This window comes from Ambystoma mexicanum, chromosome 11 (assembly GCF_040938575.1).
Source record: "Ambystoma mexicanum isolate Mex_15411 chromosome 11, UKY_AmexF1_1, whole genome shotgun sequence".
Classification (NCBI taxonomy): domain Eukaryota; kingdom Metazoa; phylum Chordata; class Amphibia; order Caudata; family Ambystomatidae; genus Ambystoma; species Ambystoma mexicanum.
Window position 1 is genome coordinate 1,296,454,031 of NC_090934.1, and position 12,752 is coordinate 1,296,466,782.

Genomic DNA, 12,752 nt, shown 5'->3' on the forward strand with positions numbered 1-12,752 from the left:
TAAACCTGGGGAGGGCGAGGCAGTGGGCTTGTGCGGATCTCTGAGGTCAGGGGTAGAGGTACAAGGTGTAAATCGGCTAGCCAAATTGATGGGAGCCTAGTTGGCCAGACATTTGTGGGTGAGTGCAAGTGCTTTCGGGGAGATTCTTTGAGCTACTGAGAGCAAGCGTAAATTACGTCTGGTGTCAGAAATGCGGTGGTTCCTAGGAATGTTTAAAGCTGCCCTAATGGCATTGTTCTGTGTGACCTGAAGTTTATTTAGGTTACGTTGGCTCGTTCCTAGATATAGGGCATTGCAAATAGTCAATCTTAGACATAATGAGTGTTCTGGCAAGGATAGTGCAGTTGGCAGTAGTGAGGTAGCAACAGCAGGCTGTAATAAGTTTGCACATGTAGGCGGAAGCTGAGCTAACTGCTTTGGTTTGTCTGGAGAGTGATAGGGTGGAGTCGAGGTATATGCCTAACGCTTTAGTGTCATTCGAAACCTTGATGGTATTGCCATCAATGGTGAACAACTTGAATGCAGGATCGAGTTTATTTAGACTATTTTGGGAGCCCAAGATGAGGATCTCCGTCTTATCATGGAGGCAAAGCTCATGTTGTGCCATCCACGCCTGAATCACCAGATAGACATCGTTCAAGGATTTAGTGTCCACTGTATTGGCTCCGGTGATAGGGATGAGTATCTGGGTGTCATCAGTGTAGTTGGTGTAGGTGACACCCAAATAGTCAAGAATATCGAAGAGTGGTTTTGTAAATTGTATAGTGTTGGCGAGACACAGGATCTTTGAGGGACGCCACAGGTAAAGGGTGAAGGTTCAGCAGAGGCTGAGGGGGAGAAGGCCCGCATAGCTGTATTATCAAGGAAGGATCTAATCCAGGATGTGGCCGAGTCAGAAAAGTGGGCAGCTGATTTAAGGTGCTGGCAGAGAATTTGGTGGTTGACCAAATCGAAGGCTTCTGATTGGTCTAATGGTATTAAAAGGGCTAGTTTCCCCATATCTTTCAGGTCCTCGATTAGAGTTTTCAAATCGGTGAGGGCAGTTTCGGTGCCATGCCTCGGGCGGAAGCCAGATTGCCTAAGGCGAGAAGTTTGTTAGATTCCAAGTACTCCTGGATCTGTAAATAGGCAGCGCGGTCCAGTATTTTGAGCAAGAAAGGCACCGTTGTGATGGGCCTGTAATAGGCGGGTTTGCTCGGGTCGAGGGTGGAGTTTTTTTTTTTAAGAAGGGGGGGGAAGGGGATAATCCAGGTGCCTTTAAGATTATCTGGGACGATGCGTTCACGAAAGCAGTGATAAAGGGGGCTAGTTAATGTGAGACTTCTTTAATAATAGGGGCTGGGAATGAATCACCTTGGTAGTTAGAGGGTTTGAGTTTATTGATAATGTTTTTGACTTCAGCGATGGTTAGAGGTGAGAAAGTAAAGTGTTTGTGGGTGTGTGAAGTGGAGGTGGTTGTGCGTGCTGGTGGGTTGAGCAAATGGTCGGTCTGAAGGCTCTTTTGTTTGGCATTAATTTTAGCCTGGAGTGTGGCGATTTATTTTTATTTATTTTCCCCAAGGAGGGCTTTTTGGTTTATCGTGGGAAAACCTACTTGCCGAGCCGGCCAATGCTTTATAGTTTGGTTACGGGGTTATCTCCCTGTCAATTCTTGTTTACATGATGGGTGTAAATGGTGCATTTTGCCACACTTTTCTGGAGAAGTTGCATAAAAAGCCATAGGATTTGGGATCTCGACAAGTCACCCAACATGCTGAGCAACCATTTCAGCTTTTGTACCTCACAACTCATCAATGGTTTATTAAAACATTTGACATTTGACTTGTCACACACAGATCCCCTCAACATTTACTCTACCTGCTGAGCTACCTTTCTAGCTTTGTTCCTCAGTACTCGGTCATCGCTCAACATTTTAGCAATTGAGCATCTGATGTAAATCTCACAATACTTGCTTAGCATATCCTTGCTATGGTGAGATGTGAAGGTCCACACCCTTGTGCCAGTTAAATGATGTGGTGCTGCTGCATGCCAGTTTCCGTCCTGTCTGATCAAACCAGCAAAAGAATAGATTGAAACTCGTCATTAGCGAGGAGACATGTGGGATGTTACTGGGATTGTTATTGGACCTGTGAGGCTGTAGAAGAAGGTGACTGACCAGAACAGGTTATTTTGTGGCTATAAACTTTTATTTTGTAACTCAAGAAAACCCATCTCTCCCTACTTCTAAGGGGCTTGCCCTGCCTCAACCTAGGAAAACTTTAGTGAGCTGTCAGAATGTCCCTCAAAAGGAAATGTCCTCTGTCGGAAACCAACTAATCTAACCCTAATACTGTAAGTCTTTAACTGTAAGTCTTTAACTAAAGGGAAGTTTGTGTTTCCCTCACCAGGTGAATGATGGCTCCCTTCTCCTGGCTGCTTCAACATTCTAGTAGAAGTAACTCCTTCAAAGTTCCATCACAAAAGACCAGGGGAATGACGCTATTCTCCTGGTCCTTCTATAAAAGTTCTCTGGTGGTCTTTAAGCACTCTTGCAGAAAACTGGGATTAGTCTCTTTAATTCCTTCCAGGAAGTAGAAAAACGTACCACGTTATTTAGCTCCTATTTAACCCTCAAATGGATATCTTTTTCTGGGTTCTCCATCTTTCTTGGATGTCTCTCTACTGGTTTCTATATCGTACTGAGAGGATTTTCCCAAGGCTCCCAGACTTTCCAGTCACATTTGTTGGGCCACAGCGGCGAGGGACACGACTCTTGCATGACCTCTGTTTCAACAGAGGTATTTGGTGAATCACTGTAGCGAGGGAGATGAATCCCGACACAATCTTCTTGACCAGTGGTATTGGATAAACCACTTTGAGGGAGAGGACTCCCGATGCACTCTGCTTGGGCAGTGGTATTGGGCTGAAAACTGCGGCCAGGGAGATGACTCTTGATGCGCTCTGAAATAGTATTCTTCCCTTTTTATAGTATTGTCCCTTTTTATAGTATTGTCCTTTTTTTTTTTTTTTATAATGTTCCACCAATAACTGGGATGAGGGAGATTACACATGATGTACTCTTCAATTATTTTTAAGACCCCTACTAGTTCTGAACAGCTTCCGCCTTCTGTGGTTTGCTCCAGGCATATTACCGGTTCTTCTTGGGGTTTGATGTCCTCCTCATTATCCAGGACTCCGCCCGTGTCTTTCTTGTTGCTATCTGCCTCTTGCGATCCACTTTGTGGGATTATGGTGCTTGCAGCAGCTCCTGCTATGCCAAAGTGGCTCTGAAGGGTTTTAAGACTGTCGGTGCTGTTTCCGGACTGCACGGTCCACCTTGCCCAGGTCGCCCCACCATGGACTTTCCTCCAGCTTGCTCTCAGGCGGACTCCTGTCAGACCTGCACAGGACTCTCTCGACCACCGTCCCTCGCACAGCTGCCACAGTCCTGCCACAAGCTTCTGCCTTTCCTGCTTTGAAACTACCAGGCTTTCCAGCTGCATACCTTTCTCCCCTTCTGTTGCTTTTTCGTCCTGCATCCTTTCTACTAGTCCTTTTCCTTTTATCTTGCTCTGTTGAGGCCTCCCCGGTGGAACACTGCAATACTTCCTCTACTGTCATTAAGCAGTCACCGTGTTTCCTTTGCGGCCACCTCGTCATAGTACTTTGATGGTTTTGAATATTGTTATTCCGTATGCTTTTCATGCTCTTCTTTCTCACAGTATGTTTTATATTTGGTACAGTCTGGTCTTACAAAAACACCTGCTTCGCCTATCAACGGTGTGGGAAAAGGGTGACCATGGGGGTGGGGTTTTTTGTGACAGTGTTTTAGGGAGATTTTTTTCCCCCGGGTAGACGTCCTGATTCCCAGGAGGGGAGTCCCTCCGCAGATTACCATCCCTAGGGGGACTATCGGGTAGCAACCTCACCTCCCTAGCCTTTTAGGAAAGGTTCACTCTAGGGAGAAGTGACGAGACCTGGTGAATCGTCACAGGTCTTATTTCCAGGGCCTAGATAAATCCACCTATTTTGGTTTATAGCAGATTTATTCTCATTTATTCTGGCTTTACAAATGCTAGTATGGTTAAGCAGTCAAGGCAGCTGTTCAGAATGTATAGCATAGTTTAAAAATACAGTAAACCCGTACCTTGTGTGGACCTTCCCTTATGCTGTGTTTATAATAAGGCGTGCAAAGTAATAACTACACATTTTACAAGTAAGCGTAACTTTTTGAAGTGTAGAAAACCATAGATAATGTGATCCAAAAGTGTCATAGGAATGTTGTAAGAAGCCCACAAACTCAACTGGGCTTTCCTGGAGACTCAAACGACTCTAGAACTACACTTGCCCCTAAATGCAGTCTTATTCAATGACCCCGTAAAAGTGATTCGGAACACCAGGCCCCATGAAATGGAGTGCCCTGAGGAGGATAATGGGGCCATGAGGAGGTGATCCTGACTCTGAAGACTACTCATACTTTTTTGCAGATAATAGCTGAAATGTTAAAAGCTGAAGAGGTTGCGGTTCCGTTCTAGATTGGCAAGGTCAGCCGCAGAAGATCATGGCATACAAACGACGGAACAAAGCCCCCCCCGGGTTAATGAATGTACCCTAATGAAGATCTCAGAGTTGCACAGACTTGTAGGTTTCTTGCAGTACTTTTCCTATATTTCAAGAACAGCAATGAAGGACCATGCAGGTAAAAGGACTTTTGTCAGTCAAGGAAAACCGGAGATGTACTGAAGCTGAAGAAAGTTTGTTGCAGTTGCTTCAGGACTGCGACTGCAGAATAGTGAACCTGTAGGACGGTCACAGGACAATATTGGAACAAGTGCACTAGGACACGACATTGGAGGCCTCCATGCTAGGAGGAGGAAACCCGGGGTCCTGCTAGACTGTTACATTGTCGACCGTGCTCGTCAACAGCGACAGCCATTCCATGCCATCTGTAGGATTCAGAGTGCTGGATCTGTGGTCCAGCAGTTAGGTGCGCTCTGGGGGTCCTCCGAGCATGAAGATGCATTCAAAAGAATAGACCCAACTGTTTCGGCTATGTTAAGAGATGGAGTGCTATATAAGGTTCCTTCTGGTCATGGGAGAGGCAGGGCTTCACTAATCTTCAATAACCATCCTTCGTAGGGTTCCTTCAAGCAGACTCCATCCTCCGAAGCTCAGTCCTCCTGCCTGAGGACAACTCGGAAGCCTGCATCACTGGGTACCACTGACACATCTGCTTCGCCTGGTTTGAGCCCTCTGCCTTGAAAGCGCAGCATCTTCTCTTCCCAAGGGTTTGGGGGGTCCCTCTTGCACAGATGTGTGATAGAGGGAACCCTCAGTGGTTACAAAGTGACTGCTTTGAGAAAACAAAGGGTGTCTCACTTGATAGTCCCTGGGGATATAGAGATTAGAGATTGCTCTTTCTTTTTCTTTCTCTCTTTTTCTTTCTCTCTTTTTCTCTTTTTCTTTCTCTCTTTTTCTTTCTCTTTTTCTTTTTCTTTCTCTTTTTCTTTCTCGTTTCTCTTCCCTCTCTCGCTCTCTTCCCTCAGAGCACAGCCACCTCCTTTGGATCCAGACCCTGGGAGTGGACCACTGCGGGAGAATCACCTGGATGGGGGGTGGGGGGGATCTTTGGGGAGTCTGGGTGAAGCAACCAATGGTGATATGCGGTATCCCTCCCTTTCCCGTGCCCATAACCCCTCCTGACTAGGACTGTTGTTTTTTTATTATTTAATGGTAGAGACTACTCCCATCATAGCTATAGGGCAACGTAGGGGTTTTTCCAAACCCCAAGAATCAAATAAAGGTTTTGAAACTTGTAACTTTTGTGTCAGTGTGATACCAGGCCTCACTTACACCGCCTCTGGAAATGGCAAAACTGCATACTGCAGAAGTGCTTGTTTTTACTACAGTTATTATGTTTTTGTAGCTCCCTGCATAATTTATTTATTTTGATTGTGTACATTCTAGCACTAACTTGCTTTAACGGTAATGGCAAAGTACTTTAAATAGACATAACCACTACATCAACTTGCTTCATATTGAACGCATGCATGGTTGTGTACTGCAAATCTCGATTTCAGCAAAACAATGGCTGCACTATATAATTTTAATGAAAGGAATTCTGAAAAAGAGATTTTTGAACTCTTGTTGTATTAGCCTTTTTATGGTTTGTTTTTTGCTGTATTCAACACTACTCTCCCTTACACTGTCTTTCCCTCGCCACCATTGACAGTGCCTTAACCTGCCTGATCTTGCAAATGGTCATCCTGTGGAGTCCTTCCAAGTGAAATATAATCCTTACCAAGTAGCTGCGCAACGTAAGGCCCCATTTACACAGGAAAACCGGGTTGATGAAAGATTTGCAGACCTTCAAAATGAGTTCTTGAACCCTAGTGAAAGTAAGTATTACTTTAGTGTCCATTCAAATTACAAGTGGTACTTGGTTTGTAGAAATGTATACTTGTTCCTTTCTGTTGTGATATGTATGTACTTGTGAGTTCTGGCATTGTCATGTCGTTTGATGAAGGATCAACTGAATATAGCAAAATGCATTCAAAACTTGATTCACTAGCATCAAAATGGGGTTGGGTTGAGTGCCAATGGGCCTAGAATTCCAACTAAAACACACAGGGATAACTATACCAGAAAGTGTCGGGGTTGTCAGGATTGTTTTACTCCAATTGTTTCAAGGGCCTATCTGAATGATGACTGGTGCTCAAAACCGCATGCAGTCCCAGGGATCTGCTGTAGCTACCTTCTCTCATATTGACTTCACAGCCCAGGGATCTTGCAAAAAGCTTGCTTCCACCAGCAAGTATTTCTCCCCACCCTTCCTTAAGGTACCACCATGGTGAAGCTTTTCTCATCCACGCTTCTTGGGCCACCCTACAGGTCTAGTAGCAATATCGTAAACACACGTCTACCAGCAAGTATTTCTTGCCCTTTGCTTGGGGTATTTTCAGACTGAGATATTATCGCCGACCAGCCACTGGTCTCCTTTTTGCTCCCAAGAGATTATCCCTTAATGTTCACTGTTATTTGCTTTTAAGAACCTGACACCGGCCAGGGTTTGTGATCTAGCTCTCGGGAGGAGGGGACAGCATTGTAATTTTCTCTTGCTCTGGATTCTGCCTGTGTCTGAGATATAGTGCTCAAAAGGCTTCATCTCCTACTCACCCTGACTTCTCTGTGGCTTCTTCTGACCTCCTCTGCCTCTAGATCATTGAACCGTTCTGACTCCTTCCTTGCAACAGGAAAAACTCTCAGCAGGTCGGCTGACCTACTTCTTCCAGGTTCCATAGCAGAGAGCCTAGAGACACTAGGGACCTTTTGCAGGGATTAGGCAGAGCCTTCAGTACCATTGCAAAATAAGGGCTGACCTTTACCAATCAAAGGTTCAGATGGCCAACCACATTGGTTGTTCTGTAGGACTGCCATTCATCCTACACCAGCCTCACAGGAAGTGAATGGGTGAGCCCAGGGACCCACCCTAGTCCAAACCAGTCGGAACCAATATGGAGGCCGCCATATGGGCTCACAAATAACCTATGTGTCGGACCATCAAGTTTGATCCTGACTTGTGGTTGCTGTGAACTATGGGAGCCCTAAAATACAAAGGGCCTCATCACAAGTCTGGTGGTATCCCAGCGCTAATACCGCCTGGATTCTGCCAGTGCAAATAGCGATACCGCTACTTGGTGCGGTGCTAAAGACCCAATGATGTTGAGGGTGCTATTACCACCGGTGGTAATAGCACTGAAAACTACAGAAAACGGTTGATAAGTGTACATTTTTTACCTCCCCAGCTTTTTGCTGGAAGTAAAACTCCAACCTCCTGCCCAACCCATAATAAGGCATCACTTAAATGCGGTGGTAATAGCGTTACCGCCGCATTTAGGGTCTACTACCCAACTTCTGATGAGGTTCAAAGTGACTGAGAGCAGTAGTTAGAAATAGATAAAAACTCATTGGTGCCCCAATGGCTACCAATAAGGTTCATTGGATTATGAATTCGGAAAAATAGCTTGCAGCACTTTTGAATCCAAAGCAAAAGGACAAGTGACATCAACCTACCGCTAAAGCCAATTTACAGTGATATAATTACAGTAGGGCAAAAATGGGTTGTGTCAATGAACACTAAACAAACTTTGCCCAGCAGTCTGGAACCAACGACTGGAGGCTCTGAGGCTCCTTTAGAAATCCAGGACCATGAGGTAGTCATTGTTAGGGGAGTTTTCCTAAAGTCCTACTCATTAGTAAGACTTTAGTAAGCTATCCCAGTGGTTTGTAGATCCCAAACTCTTATCAGTATGTACTAACTCAGGACCTTGGTAGAGTGGCAGAACAATCCGGCATATGTTGAGAAAGATATAAGCTTTAGGTAAGTATACTGAACCCATTTAATAAAGCACATTCAAAGAAACAAACATACATTTATACTAAAATATTTATTCTATTTACACAAGAGTCACTGTTGAATACTTGGCACAATAAACCAACACACATAGGAATTGTAACAGGAGTTTGACAGTTCCGGTAATGCAGCGCACCTACAAAATAATACAGTATTTGTATTCAGTCTGCATACACCTATAGGTGATATTAAGGAAGGCAAACAGTTGGCTAGTGTTCTTCTAGTAGAACGTCAGGTTCTAGAGGCAGTTTCGGGACACAGCAAGTCTTTTAAAGTCCAAAACACAACCCTAGCTAAAAGGCAGTTTGTAAGGTATAAAGTCTTGCAAAGAGGCAGAAATCAAAAGTTCCTGTGGATGCCATCTAGCCACTAGGAAGATACAAGAAGGTTTAACCAACGTTTGAGACCCTGTTAAAGGACTCTATGCATACAAGCAGCGGTTTCAGTCAGAGCTAAGAGGGGGTTGCCCTGGACCCTTCTACGTGCACTCCAATGCTCTGTAGTGACTTTCTGGAATCGGGTAAGCAATGCCTTTTTCCCCACAGTACTTAAGGTTTGAAGAAAATGTTTGTGGTGGATGCCTGGCGATGTTGCAGCTCTGGACCTGACCTCTGGATTCCTTGGTCTTATGACGAAAGGCAGGACAATGGACGGGATCTCTCGGCAGCAGTTTTGAGGATGGATCTCTGGCACAACTTTCAGCAACTTCTCGGGTAACTCTACGGTTTTGGTGCTTTTCCTGCCGCACCAACAAAGGACACGATTCGCCCAGTCAATCTTCTTTGCTTCCTGCAGTCCTACACTCTGAGGGGGTATGGTCGAGTTGGATCGGATCTCTGGAGTGTCCTTGAGGGCTCAGCAAAGATTTGGACTGATTCAGACTTTCCAAAACGATGCACTCAAAATGGGCAGCAGGTCTCCTGGTATTGGGTTTCCGCAGCTCTGGAAACTCGCAGGACCTCAGGAGATGGCTCAAATCAAAGTTTCTCTTGGGACTGGTTGGTCACACCCAGTGCTCCAGATAAGATTTTGAGGTGGGAGTATTTTACTCCCTGTTTTTAAACTTTGAGAGTAAATGTGATTTTGAGAGTAATAATGACTTTTCTCCTTTGCAAGAGAGTAAAATGTATGTGACATCCAGCCGACGCATGCACAAACTGTATGGAAATTATTACTGTACGGCATCTTTCTGCATTGTGACAGAATACACCTTTCATTATTTCTCTAAGGTTGTATATATTTGAATGTTGAAATCACAAAAACCTAGCCAATTACATAGTAAAACAAACATGAATTGTATTGTGTGCTTTGAGGTTCGATAGCAGAATTGTCAGTTGATGTTTAATGAGTCCTCATTTTCTGTAGCGATTACTACCTAATGGTAGACCAATGTTATGATACAACAGTGCAGAGAGGCAATGACTCCATGCTAAATTCTACATCTAATCTAATGGTCAAATGGTTATTTATATAGCGTTTTTGGCAAAGCGCTGTACATAGAACATATTTATCACAATTATCACCAAACTGAAGTCGGTACTCCTTTGTCGACCTCAAAAGGATTAAAGGCTGAGTTGGACTTGCCGGGATTTGAGCCTGCAACCTACAGATCACGCACAGATTGCAGCAAGGAGTGCTCAACCGGCTAACATCCTTCAGAGGTCGGTTAACTGAGTATCGACTGAGGTATAATAATCACAGTACCAAGATGTTGGACAAACCATTTATGAAGCACAACATGAAGTTAAATACCTATCTGGATTATCACAGGGAGAGGTTTTGCTGACTTTCTATTTGAATTACAAGTGTAACTTTAATTTATTTGTTTTTGAACAGTGCTTGCACTTCCTGGAGAGTCAGATTTTGGATGTTTTAATTGTAGTCTTGAAGATTTGAGAGGCTAGGACACTTGTGATTGGTGTAATGACAATCACTCACCCTTGAGCAAAGACTCTGCTGCCACTGACAATTTATAGTAATGTACCCCATTGACTGCAAGGTTGAATGGATATAATCTAGACTGTGCATAGTCCTCATTTTACACACTTAAAATTATAGTGTAAATTAAATCATCAGTGTAAAAATGATCTGCCTCTGCATGATTATGCACACAGCACCAGAACTCAAATGCAATTGTGCAATACTGGCTTGCTTTCACTGGAAAAAAGCATAATTTGTTACAAAATATTAATTCTCAATTGCAGCTTAGTTTTCCATACAATCCTAAAATTCTAGTAAATTATGCACAGTGCTTCTAAAGCTGAATGGAAAGAAACCATTCCTTTTATCACAGTGTGCAGTTTCTTTTTTTGAAAGGCTTCAGAGAAATACATTCTGTTTCAGAGGTGGCTTGCAATTAAATCCATGTAGATAAAAATCAAAAGAAGCCTCGTAGTTTCTATCAAGTAACCTGACCTTTGCACTGCCCTTTGCTCTAAACCTGTGTGTAAATGTACCCAGGAAAATAATAAAGCTGTCGTATTTGCAAGATTTTAATGCGTAAAAAGGCCTGGTACCCACCTTATCTGGAAGCCTGATCACACCAGCCAAAGGCAAGGAGTTGTCTTCTTTGGAGCTCCTCTGTCGCACAGAAAAAAGTGTCGGGACAGCAGTGGTTGCTTTAGTGTTGCAAAGGGTCTGCAGGCGTCTCTGCTTGTCGTCTTCTTTGGTTATGTCCGTCTCCAGTGGGCGACATGCTTTTCACTCCAAGATCTTCACCTTTGTATACAGTTCCAACACGCACTCCTCTGCAGTCTCTCTCAACAATTTACAGAAAGGGAGGTGTGGTTGTCCAATCAGGACAGCCAGACCCCCAGTGGGAGCTGCTTCTATTCAGGCACTCTGGCAGACAAAGGACGTTGGGGTGGAAAACTCCTCCCCACTTCCTGCCTGCCCAGGAGCCTAGGTGGGGGACACCCAAGGGTTTCCGCCAAAGGTAAAACGCACACAGGTCTCCCACTTCCAGAATGGTAGAAGAAGGGCTAACAAAGAACAAGCACACTAGTAATGGCGAAAAAAGAAGGGAGGCTCCAAAAGTAGTACTTGGGTTGCTCTATTGAGCACTACGGAAGCGATGGACATCGCCTCTGGTGTGAAAATTACAGAATAGTTGGTGGAACACGCCCACTGTCACCAGCCATAACTAGGAGATTGCCTTTGACGGTCACATGATCAGAAAGAAGGGGCATTGAGGTTGAACCTTGGTGTGGACTGTCAGTAACTAGTCCCTTTAACGGGACTATAATGACCAGGGCCTGACAAGTCACCCAGGACTGGCAGGAAGAAATTGATTATGATTAGCTAATCTTAGGTAATGCAGATCAGTGCACAATATGCCCTGTGGCCAATAACGTGGAGACTGTTCAGAGGAGCTTATAATACTGTTTGGGTGTGCCCTCACTGATTTTGAACCTTGCATGACCATTATGTTTAGAGCAAAAAAATGCAAAACTTGCAGTTGTTTTGAACCTCAAAGGCACCCCAAAGGTTAGTCTATCAGATTGGGTAAACCATGGCAAAATCCATTCTTCAGTCTTATCTAGCAGTAAAAATATTTAAGCCACTTCTGCTGAAGAAGCGCAGCTTGGAGGACAATCTTGGTTTCATACGTTCCCTCAAGACTGCAGTGTTTGATCAATCAAGTAACCACTCAAACACCCAGTGGTACAATAGTATGAATATTCATGGTAAAAATAAAAGGTGCCAATTGACATTGAACACAGTGAATGATGTGATCTGCCTTTCCAAAGATAATTGAAATGTAAATCTTTGTTTTTACTTATTTGTAAGTTTGTTTATTTAACATTAACCCAAAGTAATTTACATCTGATAGATTCTTCTGACAGAATACAAATCGCTCAACTTCAAGTTCTTTACAAAGCAAGAGGGCGACAACTTGAAGAATTGAATCAAAAACTGGAACAGAGTGAGCGTGAAATGAGATCCCTGAATCACCAGCTTGCAATGATCAGAGGTGAATTGTAGTTTTAAATGTTTGTTTAAAATCTTTGGAAAAAAACTATCCAAGGGTGATGTTAATAGGAACAATGTCAAATTCTCCATAATAGACAACGCTACATTTGCAGATATTACCTATAGATTTAAATACTATATATTTATATTACTTTATGTAGGCTCGCTTAGACTGTGTTTTACTGGTGTATGCTCTGTATGTGGAACGCTTTCATTAAGCTTTTTCTATGTATGAACAGGGGAAACAAGTTGGCAGACGTGTCAATGTAAGCCTTTAATGATGTATGGATTATATGCCGAAACAAACATCGATAGTCTTACTGGGCTCAATAGGTCAGCAGGCTGATAGTGTGCCTGATTTCAAAAAGTGCTATACTGTTTTCCTTTC

General features: G+C 43.7%; 1 protein-coding gene across 3 annotated transcripts in view; it reads left to right on the forward strand.

Annotated features, from left to right (window-relative positions):
• CEP152 (centrosomal protein 152) overlaps positions 1 to 12,752 on the forward strand; it is a 475,089-nt gene that overhangs the window by 70,638 nt on the left and 391,699 nt on the right. For all 3 annotated transcript variants that reach the window (XM_069624789.1, XM_069624790.1, XM_069624791.1), the window contains 2 exons: positions 6,212 to 6,377; positions 12,225 to 12,365. In XM_069624789.1, the coding sequence (XP_069480890.1) occupies positions 6,212 to 6,377; positions 12,225 to 12,365 (307 nt within the window). The remainder of the gene's footprint in view (positions 1 to 6,211; positions 6,378 to 12,224; positions 12,366 to 12,752) is intronic.